The following is a 26,230-nucleotide window of genomic DNA, read 5'->3' as shown; positions in this document are numbered from 1 at the left end:
CGTTTTCTCTCGTTTACAATTCAACCAATAAGTTACTGAGTAAGTTAATTTATCTGTAATTAAAGTCATCAACACTTAAAGCTTTATGTGAAATATTTGTTTTTCAAATCCATCATACAAAAAATTAAATACAACTTCCATGTAAAATGCAAAACTAAATATACATGACTCACATAACACAATTAACATTTAATGTCTTTCTGTCACTTTCACATACACAGAGGTTTAAAAATGTCCTTCTGATGTTCCAGCTGATCAGAACCTTTAAAATTCTTATTAATCAAATATATTTTTTTCTGAACTTTTTGAAACAAGACCAAGAACTGTAGTTTTAGGACCAACAGACTGATGAATAAACCAAGTAAAGCAAAGTAAAGACAAGCTGCACTTTGACTTTTATTAGAACAATTTGCTGGAACTACAGAGTAATGAAGTACTTCAAGGTTTTGTGTGGATGACTTCCAACCTTACTGTACAGCACAGAGCACAGAGGGACAATATATGTAATCAATATATGATGCAGAATGAACAAGTAAAGACTGTAAGCTGAGTCTGAGGCTCATGCAGGACATTTCATAGTTGGATTATTCAAACATTTACATCAAAGCACCAAACTCATTTCTCACAGATGAAGGTCTTTGAGTCAGAATAATATGACCGTCTCCATTTCCTATTATCGTCACAGCAGACTCCACGGTATCCAGAATAAGGATCTGACCATCCTGTTCCCCAGAACCTGTCAGAGAGATCAAATCTGATAAGAAACTGGACTAAACTCATAACTATTGTCACATTCATATAAATATGCGTCTCTTTTGGAATATTTCCAATATTTGCTGTATTTCTTTCCCAGGTTTCTCGCCCACTTTCCCTCCTTTAGACTTTTCTCTGAGAATCATCATGCACACTAAAACAGCTTTCAAGCTTTGATGAATATGAAATCTTCCTGCTGTAAAAATGGAGAATAAAAAGAAGTCAGAGCTGACTTTCTGCTGTTTGAAACTGTTTTGTCAGCTGTTTACAGACATCACTTTGAAATGTGTGTCTATCAGGTCATATTTACTGAAGCTTCTTCCTTCATATGTTCTGAAGTTTTACAAACACCAAAGAAGAAGAGACAGGAATTCTCTGAAACACTTTTTGTTCTGTGAGAAAAGAAACATTACAGCACAAAAACATGAAGACAAATTGAACAAAGTGAAATGTGTCGGTCGCTGCTTTGAACATGTTTCAATCCTGATTCCTTCAAACTGACTTGTTGTAACTGAACGTCATCACAGACTGCAGATGAAGAGAGTTCAAGCACAGCTGTTCATTCAAAGGAGGATTTCTGCTTTTCTTTACATTCAGTTTGTGGGGCTGTTGGAAAATAGCTCAGCTCATGTATTGCTGATCTATCTTCCAAAACATCCATGTTTCACTTCTAAATAATAACTCTGGAATAGAAACAAACTAATGTCTCACGTTTCTGTCAGCACTGATCCGTCCACCCATTCCCATTCATATCCTCCTGATGTCCATTTAGCTTCCAGACCAATCCAAGAGTGTCCTCTGAAATTACTGACAAATTCCTGTTTGAGAAGAGACACAAATATTGTCTCCAGTCATAATTCAGCACTTCTGTTGTAGTGACATCATCTTGTGAACATGTCTGAAGGAAGAATAACTGTGATGAAACTTTTCTTCCATTGTGCAGAAATCAGAAAGAGCCAAAGAATCAATGAATATCAGCTCCTCCTGTAGCTCAGTCAGTGTTGCAGTGGAATCAGTGTTAACAAATCATTTGATTCAGTTGGATTGAATCAGAAAAATAATCTGGATTATGAGGATTTCTCTCATTTTATAACATTTCTGTGTAAATTAAATGTTTGTCAAATGTGTAAAAACTTTACGTTTGAATGTGTCTGCAACAAAAAAGGAGAATCCAAGAAATCCATCAGAGTGGAGACAGGAAGCAGGTCACAGACTGACAGCAGGTCAAAGACACAAGTAACAGATGACTGTCAGCTCCATCAAAGATCACACAGACATGAACAAACACACCCACCTGTTCCTCTTTGCTGTTTATCATCACCAGATCAGCTCCTTTATCCTGACAGGCTCTCCTGCTCTCAGACCAAGTTTTCCTCTCAGTGGATTTAAAGTAGCAGCTGCTTCCAAATCTCATCCATCGATCAGGACACTTCTCTTAAAGTCAAACACATGTTTTAAAGACAGACTTTGTGTCCTGTTGTATCACATGAATCTTTGGTTCCTGTCATTTTCCCTGTAAATGCTTCATTTAAACTCAGGTTTTCTCTCTTATTCATAATGAACTGAAACTTACATTTATACAGAGAAACTGTTACACAGCATCAAACATGTAGGATTCAAAACAAAGACACAATCAGGTTATCACTGTGTAACACTGATGTTTTCTATCAGTTATTCAAACTTTATTACCTTCTATCTTCTCCTTCAGCTTCTTCACTTCTTCCTGTAGCTGACTGTGGTTTTTACTCAGTTCATCATAACGGCTCTGTAACTGAGTCAGGCTGGTTTTTGTGTCTTTAGAGTAAAAAGATTCAAATTAAGTTAAAATGTTCTACAAATATATCTGTGATATAAGAACTTGGTGTTTGCTTACCTTGAAGTTCATCCTGGAGCTCAGTGTGATTCTTTTTGGTGTCATTGTAAACGTGGTTCAGTTTGTCACATTTAGCATGAAGTCTTTTGTTTTCACTCTTGTTCAAAGCATCTGAAATATTTCAGTGAAAGCAAAATAAAATAAAATAAAATGAGTGAAACGTTGAACAGAAATAATCTTCTTCCTCTGCTTTGTCAAATATCAATAAGAGTCAGAAACTTGCAGCCATTGCTCTTTAACATGTCCTGTGGGTGGAGGTGTTAGAACTACAGGAAATCTGATGAGCTAAATACGTATCAACTGTGAACAAAAACCACTGACAAGATTCAGAATAATTGTGCTTCAGTGTGGAGGAAGAAGGTGAAGAGTCAAACAGCATTTCTACACCTGTAGTCAGAGATGTTATCTATATGCTTTGAAAGAATAGATTCTGACTCATGTGACATGTGCCTGTTCTCACTGAAAATATGTCTTTTTACATTCAGTCAAAGCTGCTCTGAGGCTTCAACACTTCCTCTTTCTGCTTATTTATAATTAATAAATGTTTCTTCCTGCAGCTTCCAGGAACTTCCTGCTTTCAGACATCCTTTTGCAGGCGTCTCTGTTCTCACATCATAGATTTGTGATGTTTCTGCTGATCCAGCATTAAGTCTGTCACAGCTCCACCAGGAGCTAAAGGTCAGCTGAAGATCATCAACTGATTTAAAACATAGAATCAAACCACCTTAAAATCCAAACATCAGCAGCTGCTGGAAGTTTTCTCTGTGTTGTTGTTTTTGTTATTGTGGAGTCTTTACCTGATAATATAAAGAACCTCGAGGCAACTGTTGTTGTGATTTGATGTAATAAAAAAAGATTAATTGATATATCCCAGCAGATGAATGGAGCTAACATTAGCTTGTTAGCTACCTGCTTAATACAGCAAGTGAACTAACTAGTCGCACAATGACAGACGGCCACTGTCTAACATAGTGTGGCTGCACCTGCATCAGTCTGCAGCAGATGCTGCTGCCTGTCTGCTTTGTTGATGTAATCACAGAATCACCGTGTTGAGTGAAGAGTTTGAAGGAACAACAAGAACATTCACTCCACAACACACACAAGATATGAGCCAGGAATCATGCACACAGACACACACCTGCTAATCAGTGCTAAGTAACAGACTCATGAAATACTAGAAGCTCAGTCAGCAAAACCAACGTGTTGGTCAGGCTGTACCACACAGCAGCTCATATTATTGATCAGAGAATTCCATTTAAAATGCCACCGTGCAGTTTTTATGAAGAGGAAACTATCCTTAGAGACCAAAACTCATTTGGTCCTGAATGGAAACATGTTTTTACTGCAGCAAAGGTGCTCATGTTAACATGGGAGTCTGTGGGGACTGACTCGCTTTCAGCATCAGCCTCCAGTGGTCATTAAAGGAACTGCAGTGTTTGCTGCTTCTGTGTTGGCTTCATGTACTTCCTGTATTTGCTGTGGCAGAAGGACACGTTCTGGTTGTGAAGCTGCATGTTTGTTGGCTGCTGGGATTCAGTATCAGTCATACATTCATTTGCAGGAGAAGTTCAGAGGTTGTATCTTATCTTACAGCATATGGACAGGATGATGATCCCAGCTAACATCAGGAGGCACAGCACTCTTAGACCCAGTGTAGCACATCTGAAAGAGCCCTTCAGGACTGAAGGAGGATTCAGAGTCTGTGGTCCTGTTAGAAAGCAGTGTGGATGTTGGTCTGTGCTTATTTCCTGTCACTCTGTGATTAACACATAGTGGTCACTACAGGCTGTTGTCTTGTATTTGTGTCAGTGTTGATGGTCTACTTACACCTAAACCACTACATTGGACACTGATGCGTCACTCCATACCAAATACTTAATTTCAAATGTATGTTGTCCACCTAAGTGGACATGTAAAAAACTCTTTGAAAAGTAATTCATGCATGAAAGGCTTAATAGACCTGCGGTTGAGGTTGTATCAGCTTAGCCAAAAACAAAAGAAATATAACATCTGCGCTGTGACTAAAGTGTGTAAATAAATTTCCCGTTCACAGAGCTCTACAAACTCTACAGTACATTTGTTTTTATAATTGACTTACCTCCTTCCTCCGATTGAAAATGATCATAACTATCTCTGATCTCATCTGCACTCTCGTAGATATCCACCTCCCTCTGCTCCCACTCTGCTCCGTCCTCCTTTCTGCTGTATCTCACCTTCTTTGATAGATCTGGTTCAGCATAAATATCTGAGGACATCGTGAGAGGACTGAGACGCTGAGCAGGAGTTTAAGCTGTACTCTAACAGTTCTGCAGTACTGACCCTGGTAGATATCAAGCTGTTCTGTACTGATGCTGCTCTCAGTGTTTCTTGTCCAGCCTTCTGTCTGCTTTCAGACAGGAAGAAGCTTTGAGGAAGTGGCAGCATGCAAAGAACCACAGACCCAAACTTTCATTTAATTAATGTGAATAAAAACCTCCAGTGTGGTGGAACACACAAATAGAACATTTCATTGTATTTATATTTGCAAAGCCACTCAGAAAAGTGTAAAAACATTTTGCATGAAACAAAAATAATTTCATTTTTCTTTGTTTAACTAAAGGTGAGCTCATGGTGAAACAAACCACAACCACATTCACACCTCATGCTCACAGTGTGCACAAAGCAGGAAATGTCTCTTTGTCAGCAACACCTTTTTCTTTTGCTTGATAGAAAAAAATGTTAAGTTTTAACACTTGCTCTTGACGAAGGAGGTCGCACTTTTCTCCTCCCCTCCTCCTCCTCTCCCTTAGCTTCCCTGCTTAGCCTCTTATGTCCTTCTCTAGTCTCGTGTTTTTTGTATTACTTTCCCTGGAACATTCTCTCACAGTCTGTTCTCTAAAACGTAAAAGAGGAATTATGGATTTGATCAACTGGTCCCTGAATGCAATTGACACCCTTTTCTCAACGAGAAGTCTGGGCTCGGGTGAGCCTGAGTGCTGAAGATATCGACCTATTCGGAACCATGATAACAGGGTCCTTGCTGATCGGAGCTGGCTTGGCCCTGACTTATCGAAGAATTAAAAAAGCGGAACCGGCTGTTCAAACCCCCACAAGGCTGCCCGCTGGGATTGAAATGATGGGACGAGGCGTGAGTTTCTCAAAATGGGCTCATTGAGTGCAGCACGGATAAGATCTTGGAGAAGCTTACGGCTGCCGTGAATACTCAGAATAAGACCTCTGAGTGCAAACTAGATTACATCTTGGAGGGGCTCGCTCGGAATAACACTGAAAGAAGAAGAAGAAGTGAAAACCTGAACAGAATCTTAATAAAATGCTCCTCCTCATCCTCACTTCATCCCTCATCTCCTGAGCTGAAGTCAGGAGTCTAACACATGAAACGTGCATAGACATACTTATTTTTTCTTGATATTGTAACAATTACTTATTGTCAGCAGATTAGACATGCAACCCGCTCATCGCAAAGGAACAAGAGAAGGACAGCAAACATAACAACAGCATGGTATAAGCTATTATTATACCAGCAGATGTTAGGCTCAAGTGTTCTAAAAATCACACTTACACTTTGGTAAATAGTTTGATTTCATTCTCACATAATAGGAGGCTTTATTCACTCAACGTTAAAGCCCAACAAAGTTACTGCCACTTCAAAGAAAGCTTGATTAACAATAGTGAACAGCAGCTAACAAAGGCTAAAAGCAGCTAACAGAGGCTAACCACAGCTAAGAACAGCAAACAGAGGCTAACCACGGCTAACAGCAGCTAACAAAGGCCAACCAAAGCTAACAGCAGCTAACGGAGGCTAACCATGGTTAACAGTGGCAAAAACACAGCACTATACACTAAAGTAAAGTAAATATACACTAGTATATGTGTCTATTTGCTCCCCTTACCTCAGTCTCAAAGTATATATATATATTTATTCTTATTATTATTATTATTCTTCCTAGATTTATTGTTTTCTCTTGCACTGTATGGAACTGGAGCCTCGTTGTCTCGTCTCTCTTTAAACTGAACTTTATATAGCAGAGATATTAAAGTTTACTTTGACTTCAACTACCAACATTTCAACCTATCTTCAAACCTCAGTATGGCTGAGCTTCCCTGACTCCTTTCACAAAGTTTTATGACACTTTCCAGAGTAAATAAAGATTGATGTTTATCACTCATTGACAGCTGAGGAAAACAGTGGAGTGTCAGCCTTCCAAAGATAGGAAAAACTGTGGGCAGATCCGGTCCAACTACTGGTAGAAGCATGCAGGCTGCCTGCCACTGTTATGGGGTCCAATCTAAATGTTATGTTTTTGTCTCACTATAACATGTTTGTCATATAGCAGCCACTTCAGCTATAACTATGCACTTGAACTGGGTGGGTAAAAAAAAGATCCCAATGCAAATATGCTAAAAGCAGAAATGGTAAAATATCTTGTTACCTTCAGTTTCCTGTCACGTTTGTTAATATAATCAAAGAACTATGAGTGGTCTGAAGCAACCATCGAACATTTACTCAACAACAGAGAGCCATGCTGTCAAAAGCCTGTAAGAAAAACATGTCATGGTTTGGGTCATTGTGACCCAGTGTTTTTGAGTTCTTGTGTTTTGGTGTCATTTTTGTATTATGGTTTATGTTTTAGGTTCATTAGCAGTCTTTATGTTTGCCCTTGTGTGTATTTATGGCTGCATCTCCCTCTGTCCTGCGTTGCGGTCTCCCTCATACCCAGCTGTGTGTTCTGTTCATAGTCTAGTTTCTAAGTCTTTGTCTTTAAGAGATTCCTGCAGTTTAACTAATTGGTGTGTGTTATCTGGCTTCATGGACAGATAGAATTGGGTGTCATCTGCATAGCAGTGAAACTGTATGCTATGTCTTCTCACGATCCTGCCTAAGGGTAGAGAATTCTAACAATTAGTATAACTTGGAGGTGTTGAGTCATTGAAACTAATATAATCATCCTGCTGTAAACATGTTTCTGTAAGCCAGAGTAAGACAGTTTTGATGATCAATTATTAATTCATGTACTCACAGAGATTTGGAAGAGAGACACCTAATGTTTAATAATCCACATTCTTCATTTGTTTTTTGTTGGTTTGGGTGCAGACACAGTCTCTAAGTACATGGGGTTTTGGAGAGATAACACAACATGGTAATAAAATTTCTCACAGCGTGTCGTGATTGCAGCCAGAATCAGCAGATACAGCACTCCCAGGTTCACTTCAAAACCTCTGAAACTGCTTCGTTTCCCAGCTGGAAGCTTCTTCTGAGTGTCAACACCTAAAGGGAAAAAACCCAACTTTTTTATATAATAATATTACTGATTTCTTTTTAATTGAGATTTTTAATACTGGAGCATGCCTTAATTAAATGGATCTGCCTTGTAGTAATAATGATATCTCCAACAAGTTGATCTTGTATATTTGAGAATTACAGGAAATCAGGTAAAATGTTCTACTGGAGGAAAACATGGTTGATATAATTTGGTGCAAAATCATATCTTTAGTTTATTCCCACATGTATTGATTCTTCAACAGTGTCTGACAAACCTCTTTTAAAGCAAAGGACAATATTAATAATGATAATTATGAATAATCTTCATAATTTGCTCACAGGAAGACTTATTTTGAGATGTTAGGTCCCAGCCAAGCAGGCATAGAGACCACTTAATGATGGCCAGTTTAACTCATTGGTGTGTGGCTTGATAGACAGATGAAGGTGGGTATCATCTGCACAGCAGTGGTAATGTCTGCTATGCCTTATGATGATACTGCCTAACAGAAGCATGTATAATGTAAACAAAACTGGTCCTAACACTGAACCCTGTGGAACTCCATAATTCACTTTTGTGTATGAAGATTCTTCTTTAACATTTACCTTCAAAGTAAAAGTTGAACCTTTTGTACAAACTGGCTTTAGCAACTTTAACCCTGGAGGTAAATGTTCTCTGTTTCTAGTTTGCATCGCACTCGATGCAACACACTTGATCACTTCCACACAAACGTTGCAAGACCAATCTACCAGCAATAGTGTACGAAGGCCACCAATGGGTTACTAACTTGTGTCTAGGCCTGTGTCACTGAAGCCTAAAAAAAACCTAATATTATAATTGGCTCTGAAAAATGTACATCAACTTGTTTTCTGAGGTTATTTGTGCTCCACACAGTTTCTAGCAAGTTTGTTTTTAAACTTCTGTTGCACCACCGAAGAGCTCCTGTTGGATAAGCCATTAGAGTCATGCAGCACTTCCCTCCTTCATTGTAAACTTTTGAAATGTTTGTTGCTTCCTACTTACCAGCTTCTTGTATCCCAACATCAGGATGCTGCTCTCCATCGTCTATCATCTGCACCTCGCTGTACTCTCTCTGTCGTCCATCACTGTGGGTCCTTCTGCTGTATTTCACTCTAAAATCTGCTGCAGCTTGAATTTCTGCGGACATCTTGGTGGGTGAGAGTGTTTGACGAGGCTTCAGTGTCTGTCTGGTTTGTTTCTGAGTCGGGCAGCTTTTAATAGACATCAAACAGGAAGTAGCAGCAGACCAAACCACCAACAGAGGGGCCAACTTCATTTCTGCTTTGCATTGTGGTTAGCAAACTTTTTACTGAGAGTTTGTTTAAAATAAAAAAGAAGCTAAAAAGTTATTTATAAATATAAGTCAGCAGCAATAATCGGCACATAATGCCTTTTTCATGAGTCTTCCTGGTTTCATGACTCTGTACACATCATAAGTACGTAGAAGCACATGAGTGTCACAGGAAATATGAGGTCGGGCCCTGTGTCACTGGTGTGTTTCTCTCAGCACAGACTGGCCACCACAGCCTCTTCAGGTCACACACTTTATTTTCCAGCACACACATGAAATGTTTCTGACTGAGCTGCTCTGCTGTTGAGCCCGACTGAGGGAAATGTGTTTTATAGGATTTAGTTCCAGCTTCTCCCAACCGGCCACAGTGAGCTTGTCCACTTACTGCGTGTGTCTTCAGGTCTTAGACACCACCAAAATAGAGATGCAGTCACTCTGTTTTTCAACTGAAGCTTGTCGTGTTCAAAATGTCAGAAGGAATTTCAGGAGAAAATATCTGTCTATTAAAAAGATTTCATTTGCTTTGGTATTTGAAATTCCAATTTTACAGCACTGGACTGTGATGTGATGCCAGAGTCAGCCTCACACCAAAGATGACCCTCAGAGCGGGCGGTACAGTTTTATACTACAAGAAGAACATGTATTATTATGACTATGTTCTTCCAGAAGCGGCGTGGCAGTCTGCTACAACTCCTCATTCACTCCACGTCTGCTGCTCCCTCGACCTCCTATCTGCTTCTTTTCCTGGAATCAGAGACACAAGGACACAAAAACACACCCTGTGTAGCCTTGGTTATCTAATGTTGTTATTTATTGTTCTTCTACTGATTCTAAGGTCTGGTTCAGGATACCTAGTTTGGACTCTCTGACCCAGTGTCACAGCTGGTGCAGCTATCGTGTGGTGGCGTGAATGGGGACCCGAGTTGCAGACAGTGGTGGAGATGCGAGTGAGGTTTATTTACAGTGCTCAGTAACAAAAGTGAGGGCGGAACTGAATAAAACCCTAAACTGGGGAGAACTAAAAATAACAAAACACAAAACTGTAACTCACAAGGTCACAATCAGGGAAACACATAAGGAGGTGAGCTGGGAACAAAGAGCAGGCTGTGGAGCAGAAAGCTGCAGAACAACAGCGTAACACAGACGAACCGATGAGGAACACAGGCAGGCACACACTATATATACAAACACAAGGTAATCAGGTAATGACACACAGGAGGGGAGCACAGATGAACCTAATTCACAAGACGACAGGAAGACACAAGCTGACACAGTGATAACAGACACAGACCTTCAAAGTAAAACAGGAAATTCACAAAGACAAGCTCAGGGACACAAACAGAGCACAGGAGGGAGAACACTAAAGCACTAACCACACGAACCAAACCCTAAGAACTAATACAAAATAAGAATGAACACAACACATGAGATGACACCAAAATGAACACAAAACGCTGGGTCAACGACCAGGACCATGACACCCAGAGACTTACAGAAAACCATTTTCATGTGTATGTAAGCGTTGCTGCAAAGTCCCCGTGCACTCTATGTCTCTAAGCTTTCGACCTTCGAAAGACAGAGTGCCAACTCATATGAGCACATTTGCATTGTGTATAATAAAATAATTCAAACAGCTGCCTTCAATTTTCAACCCTAATAAACTAACTCCAGATTTCCCTCAGTAATCCTGATTCATGTTGTCACAGTTCACCTGGTGAAGAGCACATTCCCAAAGGATTCTTTTTTCCCAGAGTATTTTAGCATGACACTCTTTGATTACCTCTCCATCACAGATATTTGTTTTTATCACAAAGCTGCTCTTGACAGTCCTGATAGATTTGAAACCATATTGGAAAAGATTTGTGAGAGCTGTTGTAAAAACTTTATCCCACCTTAATAGATCCATCACTAATGCACTGAACTCTTTAGTAAGAATTGGGAGCTCCCCCCCAAAACTGTGTCCTGTTTTCCAATCAGCTGTTTGTGTATAAAGTGCTGTCTCTTTGAGACATCTGTTATGTTCCCTGTATGTCCCTCTGTGATCTCCAGCTCGCTCTTGTTCATTATATATCTGGATGTTAAAGACTTCTTTTTATTCTGAGTCCTGCGTTCGAGTCCTTCCCTCTCTTCCACACCTCGACCTGACAGTTATGTCTTAGACTGGATGTCAAATAGAAGTGAAGCTGAAACATTTTGTGACTAAAATAATATGAGACCATTTTTAGATGTTTAGGCCTCTAAATATAAATATAACTTCCATAGTTCAATGTGTTTAAATATGTGCATTTGCAAACTTTTTGTTTAATATTAATATTTTATATCATCATGAAATGTCACCACAGGGGGCAGCATAGAGCCAGAGAGTGTTAGTGTAGCTGTTCAGCCCTATAGTAAGAAACAAGAAGACTGATGAAGGAAAACACACAGGTTTTGTATGAAGTCACACTAACTAACCAGCAGTAACCCACCTTTGATCAAACTGCTTTTATACAAATGATGTGAGGATGTAAAAGGAGCGTTTTGATTATTTATGAATGTATTGATTTAATATGACAATAATGGGGGTGGGGCCACCAGACCTGTCAACACTGGCTGAGTAACAAAAATATGAACACCAGACGAGAGTTAAACATTTTCATCATTTTCTTCCTGTGACTGAAAATCTCTTTGATTATCTCTGATATCGTCTGTACTGTCGTAGATGTGCATGTCCTCTTACACTCTGATGCCTCTTCCTTCACCTTTCTGCTCAGATAGCTGAGTCACAGCTGTGCTTTACTAACAGTTACTGCTCTGTGTTCACTGTGCTTGCACACTGATGCTGTCACAGTCCTGGGTCTATGACCCAGTTTTTGAGTTTTTCTTTTGGATAATTATTTTCTAGTTCCTGATTTGATTTTTTTTGTCTCCTCAGTCTGTCATGTCCTCATGTCTGTTTATCCACAGTTAAAGTGTCAAGTTCACATATTGCCATCTGAGTCTCAGTGTGTTTTTGTTACTTCCTGTTTTACTTTGATAATCTCCCATTTTGTGTGCGTTATATTGGTGTTCATGTCTCATCAGTCAGATTCTGTTCAGCTGTGTTCCCCAGGTGTGTCCACTCTGCACTAATCTCCTCCTGAGTAAATATTGTCTGTCTCCCTCTGGTCTCTGTCATGTTGTCCCATCAAGCTGTGTTCCTGTGAATTTCATGGGTTCTGTGTCCTCCCAGTTGTTTCCCAGTTTCTTAGTTTCTAGTTTAATGTGTTGCCTGAGGTTTTGTTAGTGGTGCCAAGATGAAGCTTCATGAAGCACTGAAGCTTTCCATCCAACTGGCCACTTATGAGCCGACGCTTCATGACGTGTCACTTGCTCTACTGTGCCATCAAGTGGACAATAAATGTAAAACAGGCAAAGACATTATAATGACATAACTTTGGTGTGAAGCTTTGAATAGAACGAATAGAATAGAATAGAATAAATAGAATAGAAAGAATAGAATTAGTGAATAATGTTTGTGATGGCAGTACATAAATTCCAAATATAATCTTAATCTGTCTTTATGATCTTTATGATACAACATGTAATTTATTTTTATATCATAATAACCTTTTATTTTTATTGAATAAAATCTTTTCCACTGTGTTGTGCATCAGTCAGTTTCTCTTTTTTTGAGATGATTTCACCTGATTTAGAAAAAACCCTTTCACAGCTCACAGATGAAGCAGGTGTAGCCGAAGAAGCAACAGCAAGTTTATACAAGTTGGGATGAACATTTTCAGTCCTGCCCAGTACTCGTGGGGATTCTTCAGTCTTCCACTGTTTGGTTCACTCAGGTATGTTTGGACCTGCACTGTTGTGTCTGTAATAAAATTTTGAGTCCTCGTCTGCAGGACTGTGGTGTCCAAACTAGGCCTGAAAAACCAAAACCCCTGCACCACTTTTATATTTCATGATTCAAATTAAAACAAAACACAACATGCAGAGAAACAGAATCAACTTTCTGGGTTTGTCCAAAGTTTATTTAACAAATTATACAGCATGTATTAATGTTATATTTTTATTTATTCATACATGATTTGAGTTTATGAACTCTACTACTCCCATAGTTATTTCTTCAGTGTTGTTTTTGGACAGAGACCATTGAAACAGTACAGAAAGTGGGGAGAGAGGGGCTGAGCTGCAGCACAGAGCCTGGGCTGAACACAAACCTGAGCCTCTGCAGTACTTTTTACTGCTGCTAGTGTTTCTGTCCTGACAGATGTGATGATATCATCTGTGCTCTGTGATGTGCTGGTGCATGAAAATGTTTGCAGACTTTAGATTGGTCACTGAAAATATAAGACGTGCTGTGGTCGTTATTCTAAATGTGTTCAGAAATGTGGGAAACGATTGAAATACCCTGAAATATCTAAAGATTCAAAGTTCTAACATGGAAGTATTTGGGACAGCAGCTTCATCTAAAATGCAGCGTGGTCTTTCAGTCTGATCCCCCCATGTTTGTATGTCAATTTTTTCTGTTATTTGAGACGTCTGTTGATAAACTGATGGGGAGACTGTGCAAGTAAAGCCTTGTTTTGAGTACATTTTCCTCACCAGTTTCCACTTTAGGCGCTGAAAACACATATTAGACACCAGCTATTTATTTTGTGATTTATATAAATATATTTCATATAAACAGTCAACATGCAGTAAAAGAAATATCTAAATATGTATTTGTATGTATTATTTTCCATCCACGAGTCTGAAAATAATAATGCTGCTCTATGTTCACTGCATCTCAGCACCTGTTTGTATCACTTCTGCTGATGCTGCAGACCGCTGTGTCTATTTTATATTTGAATTGGCCTTTTATATTTTCTTCTACTGTTTCTATTTTGTCTTATTTCTGTTTAAGAAAGACATGGTACAGAGAGGGTGGAGCTGCCTGCAGCTGTCTGTGGTGCTGAAGCTTTCAAACATTTCATACCAACACTGACTACAACTGTGACCACAGGGGGGCAGCATAGAGCCAGAGAGTGTTAGTGTAGCTGTTCAGCCCTATAGTAAGAAACAAGAAGACTGATGAAGGAAAAGCTTCTTCCACTGGTGTAACACACAGGTTTGTATGAAGTCACACTAACTAACCAGCAGTAACCCACATTTGATCAAAGCAGGGGCAGAACTTTAATAACAGGTTATAATGTGTCATCACAGTTGTTGTCAATCCAAACACACTTTTTGATTGTTGATGTTTATTGTAAAAGAACAACACACTTGTGGTCTGACCTAATGCTGTAGTACAACAACAACTATACAAATGTGAGCTCAGTGCAGACTATGCTGGCTCACTGCAGCCTCTTGTGGTACAAAGTGGTATTACATGAGAGTACAGGCTGGCATCAGCTGGATGCTAACTTCAGTTCATATGTAGATGTGTTGAACATGACGTCAGAGATGTTTTCTTTATATTCTGTTGATGTTTTGAAATATTTCAAAGTGTCTCCAAGTTAAATGTTGAACCTTTAATATAGCGACACTTAGAGCTCTGAAGCCGTTTTCTCTCTTTTACTATTCAACCAATAAGTTACTGAGTAAGTTAATTTATCTGTAATTAAAGTCATCAACACTTAAAGCTTTATATGAAATATTTGTTTTTCAAATCAGAATACAACTTCCATATAAAATGCAAAACTAAATATATATGACTCACATAACACAATTAACATTTAATGTCTTTCTGTCACTTTCACATACACAGAGGTTTAAAAATGTCCTTCTGATGTTCCAGCTGATCAGAACCTTTAAAATTCTTATTAATCAAACATATTTTTTGCTGAATTTTTAGAAACAAGACATTTACTGAAGTTTTAGGACCAACAGACTGATGAATAAACCAAGTAAAGCAAAGTAAAGACAAGCTGCACTTTGACTTTTATTAGAACAATTTGCTGGAACTACAGAGTAATGAAGTACTTCAAGGTTTTGTGTGGATGACTTCCAACCTTACTGTACAGCACAGAGCACAGAGGGACAATATATGTAATCAATATATGATGCAGAATGAACAAGTAAAGACTGTAAGCTGAGTCTGAGGCTCATGCAGGACATTTCATAGTGAGGTGTCTTTGGTTGGATTATTCAAACATTTACATCAAAGCACCAAACTCATTTCTCACAGATGAAGGTCTTTGAATAAGAATAATATGACCGTGTCCATCTCCCATCATCGTCACAGCAGACTCCATAGTAACCATAACGGGGATTCTCATGTCCTGCTGCCCAGAACCTGTCAGAGAGATCAAATCTGATATGAAACTGGACTAAACTCATAACTATTGTCACATTCATATAAATATGCGTCTCTTTTGGAATATTTCCAATATTTGCTGTATTTCTTTCCCAGGTTTCTCGCCCACTTTCCCTCCTTTAGACTTTTCTCTGAGAATCATCATGCACACTAAAACAGCTTTCAAGCTTTGATGAATATGAAATCTTCCTGCTGTAAAAATGGAGAATAAAAAGAAGTCAGAGCTGACTTTCTGCTGTTTGAAACTGTTTTGTCAGCTGTTTACAGACATCACTTTGAAATGTGTGTCTATCAGGTCATATTTACTGAAGCTTCTTCCTTCATATGTTCTGAAGTTTTACAAACACCAAAGAAGAAGAGACAGGAATTCTCTGAAACACTTTTTGTTCTGTGAGAAAAGAAACATTACAGCACAAAAACATGAAGACAAATTGAACAAAGTGAAATGTGTCGGTCGCTGCTTTGAACATGTTTCAATCCTGATTCCTTCAAACTGACTTGTTGTAACTGAACGTCATCACAGACTGCAGATGAAGAGAGTTCAAGCACAGCTGTTCATTCAAAGGAGGATTTCTGCTTTTCTTTACATTCAGTTTGTGGGGCTGTTGGAAAATAGCTCAACTCATGTATTGCTGATCTATCTTCCAAAACATCCATGTTTCACTTCTAAATAATAACTCTGGAATAGAAACAAACTAATGTCTCACGTTTGTGTCAGCGCTGATCCGTCCACCCATTCCCATTCATATCCTCCTGATGTCTGTTTGGCTTCCAGACCAATCCAGGACTCTCCTCTCAGGTTCAGTTCATTGACAAATTCCTGTTTGAGAAGAGACACAAATATTGTCTCCAGTCATAATTCAGCACTTCTGTTGTAGTGACATCATCTTGTGAATATGTCTGAAGGAAGAATAACTGTGATGAAACTTTTCTTCCATTGTGCAGAAATCAGAAAGAGCCAAAGAATCAATGAATATCAGCTCCTCCTGTAGCTCAGTCAGTGTTGCAGTGGAATCAGTGTTAACAAATCATTTGATTCAGTTGGATTGAATCAGAAAAATAATCTGGATTATGAGGATTTCTCTCATTTTATAACATTTCTGTTATTTCAATGTTTTGTGTTGACTTGGTTTCTAAGGATCATCTGAACTGGTTCCCATTTAATCCTGGTTCTTTAACTGCTTTGAATTCCTCTCCTTCATAATTCAATGTGAATCTCCAGTTTGCTGTATTGTAATCGATCCACCTCCCAAATCCTGCAATCATTTCCTGAATGGATTCTCTAATCTTCTCTCATCGGTTATTGTTCATAAAGTCATTTTAGTAGATGAGTCTAATTTACTTATTGATGATCCCTCTAACAACACTGCCACACAATTGATGAACACTGCAGCATCATTTCATGTAGTGCATCATGTTGTCGGCCCCACACATAACGCTGACCTTCCACATGTCTGACCTACTATCCAACCACAGATGTATCATCTTTGACAGGCTTACAGTCAGTGTTGTCTTCCCAGAGACAAACTGCTGTCACTCCCATGTCTTCTAATGACTGTGGACATTTTTAGATTTCTTCACTGGCAACATCAACAGTATCAGGTCAGAGTTCAAGTCTGTACCTCTTCAACCGCCCCAAGTCTCTCCTCCAGTTCTGTTGTTGGAGTTCAAACTCCTTCCTGCTGCCATCTCCCCCTGACTTCTCTCTATTAGAAACCAGTCCCTTTCATTTCAGCTGACTTTCAAACAGCCAGAGTCTTTGTGAGTGGGATCAACCCTCCTTACATCCCACTGTTTTAAATCAAGTTGCTCGTCAGCTCCTTCAGATCTTTGATCAATTCCAACCTGGTTCCAGACAAACCACAGCACTGAAACAGCTTTCATGAAAGTTACTAACCAGATTCTTCTGCGCTGGGATAAAGACTCCATTTGAGTCCTGCTTGACTTCTCTGCAGCCTTCATACTGTTGATGGTGCTCCTCTTATTAACACACTACAAACTGGCCTCACTGGTGCTGCTCTCACATGGTTTTCTTCATACTTATCAAACAGATACTTCATATTAATCAACGTGTGTCCTCATCTGAGTCCCACATGCCTCAGTCCTTGGACCAGTTCTGTTCTCTTTATAAATGCTGCCCCTGTGACATCTGCTTAATGGTTTTAATGGGATCTCCTAGCACTGCTGTGCAGATGACACACACACTAATGCTTTTCTGTCGAGCCTCTCCTGCCTCAGTGAATGCTTCTCTGTCATCACTTCATGGATTTAAACTTCCTTCATCTCAAACTGAAGTTGTGCTGTTTGGCTCAGTTTCTCTGAGGAGGTCAGTCAGTACATCGTCCCCCTCACCAGTAACATCCAATCACCTGTTAAAGATCATTTTGAACCAACAGCTGCATTTTGAGCCTCACATGTCAAAGGTCAGCCAGTCTTGTTTCCTTTAGCTCAGAAATATTGCAAAGATCAAATCTTTACTGTGATTCAATCATCTGGAACTTTGAGTTCATACTTTCTCCTGCCTGATTATTGTAATTCACTTTTCACCTGCATTTCTCAGTCCTCCATAGTTGGTCTGCAGTTAGTGCAGAACTCAGCAGCAAGGCTGCAAACAAAACCTGGCCTGCAGTCTCATATCTCACCTATTCTTGCTTCTCTTCACTGGCTTACAGTGAACTTCAGAATCCTCTTTTAAATCCTGTTATGAACATATAAAGCTGTGCATGAACAGGCCCCTGCTTATATAGCAGAGCTTCTTGGACCTTATCACTGCAGCCGGCCTCTCTGATCATCTAATCAGTGTCTCCCAACTGTCCCTCGCTCTGATTTGAACACCAGAGGCCATCGTGCTTTTGAGCTTGTTGCAGCCAAACTGTGGAACAGCCTTCCTCAGACTATCAGGTCAGCTGACTGTTAACGGCTGAAACTCATTTTTACAGGTTAGCTCTCCCTCAATCTTTTCCCCTTTATGTTCCTCCATAGTTTCTAACTGTTGTGTTTCTGATGGAATGAATGTGCTGCTTTGTTTATGTGTCTGTATGTTTGCACATGTATACTTATCATCAATGTGTGGCTTTAATTCACAGTATGAAGAACTTTGTAACTCACTGTCAGCTCCATCAAAGATCACACAGACATGAACAAACACACCCACCTGTTCCTCTTTGCTGTTTATCATCACCAGATCAGCTCCTTTATCCTGACAGGCTCTCATGCTGTCAGACCAAGTTTTCTTCTCAGTGGATTTAAAGTAACAGCTGCATCCAAACCTCATCCATCCTTCAGGACACTTCTCTTAAAGTCAAACACATGTTTTAAAGTCAGACTTTGTGTCCTGTTGTATCACATTAATCTTTGGTTCCTGTCATTTTCCCTGTAAATGCTTCATTTAAACTCAGGTTTTCTCTCTTATTCATAATGAACTGAAACTTACATTTATACAGAGAAACTGTTACACAGCATCAAACATGTAGGATTCAAAACAAAGACACAATCAGGTTATCACTGTGTAACACTGATGTTTTCTATCAGTTATTCAAACTTTATTACCTTCTATCTTCTCCTTCAGCTTCTTCACTTCTTCCTGTAACTGACTGTTGAGTCGTTTTGTCTCTGTAGAAAAAAACATGTTAAAAAATGTAAATATAAATTTTATCTGACATTAGTATTTTCTTGTTAATTTTAAATACTTTCTTACCTTGATGTTCAGTCTGTAGCTCGTTGTAACTGTGGTTCAGTTTATTGTGTTTGAAGTGAAGTTTGTTGTTTTCACTCTTGTTCAAAGCATCTGAAATATTTCAGTGAAATCAAAATAAAATAAAATAAAATGAGTGAAACGTTGAACAGAAATAATCTTCTTCCTCTGCTTTGTCAAATATCAATAAGAGTCAGAAACTTGCAGCCATTGCTCTTTAACATGTCCTGTGGGTGGAGGTGTTAGAACTACAGGAAATCTGATGAGCTAAATACGTATCAACTGTGAACAAAAACCACTGACAAGATTCAGAATAATTGTGCTTCAGTGTGGAGGAAGAAGGTGAAGAGTCAAACAGCATTTCTACACCTGTAGTCAGAGATGTTATCTATATGCTTTGAAAGAATAGATTCTGACTCATGTGACATGTGCCTGTTCTCACTGAAAATATGTCTTTTTACATTCAGTCAAAGCTGCTCTGAGGCTTCAACACTTCAACACTTCCTGCTGATGAGTCCAACCACGGTTGTGTCATCATCAAACTTGATGATTGGTTGGAGCTGTGTAGGGCGGTGCAATCGTGTGTCAGTAGCGTGAACAACAGTGGGCTGAGAACACAGCCCTGAGGAGCTCCTGTGCTCAGTCTGATGGTGCTGGAGGTGTTGTTGCCGATTCGGACGGACTGAGGCCTCTCTGACAGGAAATCTAGTATCCAGTAGCAGAGAGAGCTGCTCAGTCCCAACTTGCTGAGTTTATCAAACATTTTTTGGGGAATAATGGTGCTGAATGCTGAGCTCAAGTCCATGAACACCATTCTGACATAGGTGTCTTTCTTGTCCCGGTGGGAGAAGGAGAGGTGAAGTGGAGTGGAAATAGTTTCCTCGGTCGACCTGTTCGGCCAGTATGCAAACTGCAGTGGATCCAGTGAGCAGGGGAGGTTGCTTTTCACATGTGCCATGACAAGTCTCTCGAAGCACTTCATGATGATGAGGGTCAGGGCGATAAAATTCAGGCAGGATGCTGAGGATTTCTTTGGCACCGGGATAATGGTGGTGGACTTAAAGCATGCTGGGACAATCATCTGGCTCAGAGATGAATTGAAAATGTCTGTGAAGACATCGACCAGCTCATCAGCGCAGTCTCTCAGCACGCAACCTGGGATGTTGTCTGGTCCAGCAACTTTCCGTGGGTTGACCTTGGTGAAAGTTCTCCTCAGGTCAGCTGCAGGCAGAGAGATGGTATGGTCGGTGGTGGTGGGCATGGCTTTCTTTGCCTGTGGTTTGTTCAGTGCATCAAACCATGCGTATAACTTGTTCAGCTCCTCAGGAAACCAGGTATCCGTGAGGATGAAAACACAAAAGTTCTTAACTTTGTGCTGGGTCGAATGCTGGAGCCAAAGTGTTACGTTCCCCTGAGGGGTCTAGGCGGGGAGGGGGGAAGTAACAAAAGTGACCGGGTCAGAAAAAGGAGTAAAGGAGGCAAAAGGGTTAAATTAAAGAGTTTTATTAAAGTTTCAATTTATACTAACTAAAAGAGACGGACAAGCCGCTATCACCATTTAAGAAAACAAACAAAACTCAGGCGTTGGTCAATAAAGTAAAACGTAAGTCAAAAAGAAAGAGAGCAGCTCACTAGCTGCAAACCACAATAACACAGCTCACTAGCTGTAACCACTCTACTGGCACTCTGGCCCAGGGCTCACCTTTCCCTGGGCTTAAATCTCCTTAATTACTGACGTGAGTCAGCTGTGTAAAAGGGAAAGGTGGCACCTCAGGCAGAAGAGGTAGTGTGACACGCCCACACAGGCACCTTCAGGAGGAGAGAGGCCCTGCTAGGGCCGTAACAAAAGATAATCGATTTAACTGTCCAGGGAGTGAACGCTGGAGAGCGGGATGGATGGAAGTGCCCGGCGGAACAGGTTAGCCTTTAGCCTAGCGCTAGCACCGACACGCTTTCCTCGCTTTCGTTTACGTGCAAAGCGCCTCGCTGCCTCGGTGGGCGGTGGGGGAGTTAACAAACCCAGACTCCAAAGTTTCTCTGTCGGCAGATTAGTCATGGAAATTGTGCTCTTTTCACTGATTCTGATTAGAAATTGTTTATTGTAGGTGGTACGCATCGTGCCTCGGTCTTGAAAAAAAAACTAAACAAAACAAAAAGATCAGCCGCTGCCTGCTCATGACACCGCCGGTGTTTTTGAGGAGGCACAGCACTCTTCGACCCAGTGTAGCACATCTGAAAGAGCCCTTCTGGAGTGAAGGAGGATTCTGAGTCTGTGGTCCTGTTAGAAATCAGTGTGGATGTTTCTAACCACAAACACAGAATGACCTCTAGAACAAACAAGTCTGTGATTTTGACCATTTTACAAGTTAAAAATCATGCAACTGCTAAGTGTCTGTGAAGGTTCTCAGTCATCCAGGTCATCGTAGTCAAAGGAGCTTGCAAAGAAAAAGCGTCTGGACTTCTTTAAGTTACTTGAAGAGGTTTCACCTCTCATCCGAGAAGCTTCTTCAGTTCTAAGGTCTGAGGTTTGACTCCCATCACCCTCTGGAACACAAACTTGGAGTAATTAGGACCCTACACCACCGGGCCAAACAGGTTCCCTCTAAGCTTGAAGGAAAAAAGAACGAACACACGCATGTAAAGGAAGCACTCAAAACGTGCGGCTATCCTAAATGGGCGTTCTTAAAGTCAGCAAAGAGGCACAGAAAAGAAGAACAGACACCAGCGAGGGAGGATAAGAAGGACAGACGCAACAACATTGTCATCCCCTATGTAGCCGGTGTATCAGAGAAACTCAGGAGGGTTTTCTCCAAGCATGACATCCCGGTGCATTTCAGACCCAGCAACACGCTCAGACAAAAACTGGTTCACCCGAAAGACAAAACGCCAAAACACAGACTTAACAATGTGGTGTATGCTGTACAGTGCAGCGAGGAATGCCCAGACCTCTACATCGGAGAGACCAAACAGCCACTTCACAAGCGCATGGCACAACATAGAAGAGCCACCTCCACAGGACAAGACTCAGCAGTCCATCTGCATCTTAAGGATAAAGGACACTCTTTTGAGGATGCCAATGTTCACATTTTGGACAGAGAGGACAGATGGTTTGAAAGAGGAGTGAATGAAGCCATCTATGTCCACTGTGAGCGACCATCTTTGAACAGAGGCGGGGTTTACGACACCAACTCTCTGCCATCTATAATCCAGTTTTGAGATCCTTCCCAGACGCCTTAACGCCCACTCACATCCTGGGCCATCTGACCTCAGGAATTCGCATGATAAGGTGGGGCCAGGTTTCACAATGAGCTCACCTGAAACCCTGGCTGATTGGGACCCACACCCAGTTTCACACCTTGGCTCAGGCGATTAGAGGATCATCAGGGGGTCCTTTTGTCCCTCTGTGGGGGGAAACTCCCACTGGGTTTATATCTGGGACTCTCCACCATTTGACCTTAGAACTGAAGAAGCTTCTCGGATGAGAGGTGAAACATCTTCAAGCAACTTAAAGAAGTCCAGACGCTTTTCTTTGCAAGCTCCTTTGAATGCAACTGCTAAATTAACACATCTCAAATTTATTCTTTTCCTGAAATTGGTTTATTCTTCATGTACTAAATTTTGGGACATGTGTAATGAATAGGAAAAAAAATTACAACCACTTAAATCAAGAACCACGGAAGGTTCCTCTGGGTTGTCCTTCACTTGGTGTTCGCCCTCTCTGAGTATCACTTCCTGTTCCTGTTATAACACATACTTGTGTTTTTGTGTAGCGTATCTGCATAGCCAATTTCATTAACAATTTATAGATGACAACTTATTTCAGATAAGTCGTCAGAGGGTGTGCTTCATCAACAGTACACTCTATGTGTTCACTCACTAATTATATTTACAGTATTCACTCACTGTATCTTTACTGTTTAGCGTAGCTTAGCTCGTAGCCAACTCGCTACCAGCATGGCCTCTTCACCCGTCCCTGCTGCACTTTCCTGCTCATTATGTCAGAATTTTAGTTACTCCTCAACCTCCTTTAGCAGTAATGATACCTGTAATAACTGTAGCCTATTTGCAGCTCTGGAGGCCAGGATCCTTGAATTGGAGATTCGGCTTCACACCCTTGAAAAATCTGTAGCTAGACATGGCCATGTAGTCGATGCAGCAGCAGGTAGCGTAGGCCCTACTAGCTGTCCCACGGCAGACTGCCCTGAGCAGCTGGGGAAACAAGATGGCTGGGTGACGGTGAGGAGGAAGTGTAGTCCTAAATAGAATACCCAGGTACACCACCAGCCTTTTCTGTGTCTAACGGTTTTTCCCCACTCAGCAAAACACCCAGCAGGGGTCAAACTCTGGTAATTGGTGATTCTGGAGGAAACCTGGTCTTGTTCCCAGTCCTCCACTTTGGATGGAGCAGCTCCCATTTCTAGAAATATAGACAAATTTAGTAAATGCCCCAGACCATGGCTATCCAGATTTGGGACCAGGAAGCAGAGTTGCAATGTTACACGCCTCTCTGCAGCTTCCCTCCTCCTGTTACCCCCCCGAAAAACCCATCTACATAGAGACTGTGTCAGCTCCCAAACAGACAAAAAACAAACTAAAAACCAGCAATAAACAATTTAAACAAAAAATCACAAAGAAAGAACAATACAGTATCCACATCTGAACCAAAGAGTAAAACAGTGAAATGTGGATTATTAAATATTAGGTCTCTCTCCTCCAAGTCTCTGTTAGTACATGACTTAATAATTGATCAACAAATCGATTTACTCTGCCTTACAGAAACCTGGTTGCAGCAGGATGATTATGTTAGTTTAAATGAATCAACACCCCCGAGTCATTCTAACTACCAGAAACCTCGAAGCAGAGGCCGAGGGGGCGGTGTGGCAGCAATTTTTCACACCAGCCTATTAATCAACCAAAGACCCAGACAGACTTTTAATTAATTTGAAAGCCTGATGCTTAGCCTCGTCCACCCTGAGTGTTTGTATATGTGTGCATGAGGGTGGGAATGCATGTTTGTGTCTGTGTGTGCCTGTTTGTCTGTGTCTATATGTCAGGTCGGGTCTTAGACTCCACCTCTCTGGGAACTCCCAGGCCCTCCAAGGCCTATCTCCCCTCACCACACTCCCTGCCGGTGACTGATGCCCTCAGGGGTCGGTGCATTGGTGGTTCTTGGTTTCCGGGGCTGGGCACTCAGGTATGTACCGGCTCACTCCCGATGGCTACCTGGCGGGGCCTGGGGCCTGTTGCTCGGTCAGGCCTCCTCCGGGGTGCGGGGGGCCCTCGGGCCTCCGGCCTCTGGGCCTGCGGCTCGGTTCACTCTGGCACAGCTGGCTGCCGGCAGAGCCGGTCAGGCACGCCGGTGCAGCCCCCTCTAGCTTCTGCTCGGTGGCTACTGGGTGACGCCTCGTCTGGGGATCCTCAGCCCTTCCCCTCAGCCTCGTCTCGACTGAGGACGCCATCATCTACCTGCTCAATCGTGTCTACACCCATCTGGACCAGCCGGCGAGCACTGTGAGGGTCATGTTTTTTGACTTTTCCAGTGCTTTCAACACCATCAGGCCGACCCTCCTGGGTGATAAGTTAGCAGCGATGCAGGTGGATGCTTCTCTGGTGTCCTGGATTGTTGATTACCTGACAGGAAGACCACAATATGTACGTCTCCCACAGTGTGTGTCTGACAAGGTGATCAGCAACACAGGGGCACCACAGGGGACTGTCCTCTCCCCCTTCCTCTTCACCCTCTACACCACAGACTTCAGCCACTGCACAGAGACCTCCATCTTCAGAAGTTTTCTGATGACTCTGCGGTGGTTGGATGCATCAGCAGGGACGATGAGACAGAGTACCGGGCTGTGGTCGACTCCTTTGTCACGTGGTGTGAGCAGAATCATCTGCAGCTCAACGTGGCAAAGACCAAGGAACTGATCGTGGACTTCAGGAAGACCAGGAAACACTTGACCCCTGTTTCAATCCAGGGGGTCAGTGTTGACATTGTGGAGGACTATAAATACCTTGGAGTACACATTGACAATAAACTGGACTGGGCTAAAAACATCACAGCACTTTACAGGAAGGGCCAGAGGCGACGCTATTTTTTGAGGCGACTGAGGTCCTTCAACATATGCCAGAAAATGCTGAGGATTTTCTACGAGTCTGTTGTGGTCAGTGCAATCCTCTATGCTGTTGCATGCTGGGGGAGCAGGCTGAGGGTCGCAGATGCCAACAGACTTAATAAACTGATCCGTAAGGCCAGTAATGTTGTGGGGATGGAGCTGGACTCCCTCAAGGTGGTGTCGGAGAGGCGGATGCTGTCCAAGATAAAGACAATGTTGGATAACACCTCCCACCCACTCCATGACATGCTGGTCAGTCACAGGAGCTCGTTCAGTGAGAGACTGAGATTACCCATGATGCACCACTGAACGACACAGGAAATCTTTCCTGCATGTGGCTCCCTGTACAACGCATCTACTTAACACACTGGTTACTGCAACAGCTACACACGTTTCTTTTCCAGCTATTTATTTATGAGTGACTTATGAGTGACTATATGTATATATATGTATATATTGTACTATTCTTAGTTAGCATATTGTCTGTCTTGTCTTAATGTTGGTTTATAATGGAGCACTGTAACAAAAAATAATTTCCCCCAGGGATCAATAAAGTATTCTGATTCTGATTCTGATTTGACCTTGAGAAATTGACCTTGCTTTATAAAAAAGCCCTCCGTACAGTTAGAAAATCCCCAAAGTTTGATACTGTTCATCTGGACGTAGGGTGTCCAAATTCAGAGGCTGCATAGTCAAGTAGTCAAGTATTTATTTATTGTCATTGTCAAAGAACAATGAAATTGCGTTTGGGGCTTCCATCCACCTGAGGACCCGGCTTTCGCGGTCCAAAGCTGGGCAAACACTGTGCGACTTTTTTCAGTCACGTTATTCAGCTTCTGCTCAAACTGTACAATTGACTCTCAGAGTTTAGAAATTCGTAGGTCACGATGCAGGGTCTCACACTCTACGGCCCGATGATCTGATGCTGATGCTGACACTGTGCGTCCATAACATGAAGC

At 41.3% G+C, this 26,230-nt stretch overlaps 1 protein-coding gene across 3 annotated transcripts in view; it reads right to left on the bottom strand.

Moving 5' to 3' along the window:
* Positions 1-1,577: 1,577 nt before the first annotated feature.
* LOC112430710 (uncharacterized) overlaps positions 1,578-26,230 on the bottom strand; it is a 145,577-nt gene continuing 120,924 nt past the window's right edge. For 2 of the 3 annotated variants that reach the window (XM_076879309.1, XM_076879310.1), the window contains one exon: positions 15,077-15,443. In XM_076879309.1, coding sequence (XP_076735424.1) covers positions 15,323-15,443 — 121 coding nt within the window. In that variant the 3' untranslated portion in view covers positions 15,077-15,322. Of the gene's footprint in view, positions 2,188-15,076; positions 15,444-19,013; positions 19,077-19,161; positions 19,252-26,230 lie in introns of those variants that run through there. The other variant, XM_076879311.1, reaches the window with a different exon arrangement.

The sequence above is a fragment of the Maylandia zebra genome, linkage group LG22 (assembly GCF_041146795.1).
Source record: "Maylandia zebra isolate NMK-2024a linkage group LG22, Mzebra_GT3a, whole genome shotgun sequence".
Taxonomy (NCBI): domain Eukaryota; kingdom Metazoa; phylum Chordata; class Actinopteri; order Cichliformes; family Cichlidae; genus Maylandia; species Maylandia zebra.
Note: the sequence above shows the minus strand (reverse complement) of the source record. Positions and strands in the feature narration are given on the sequence as shown.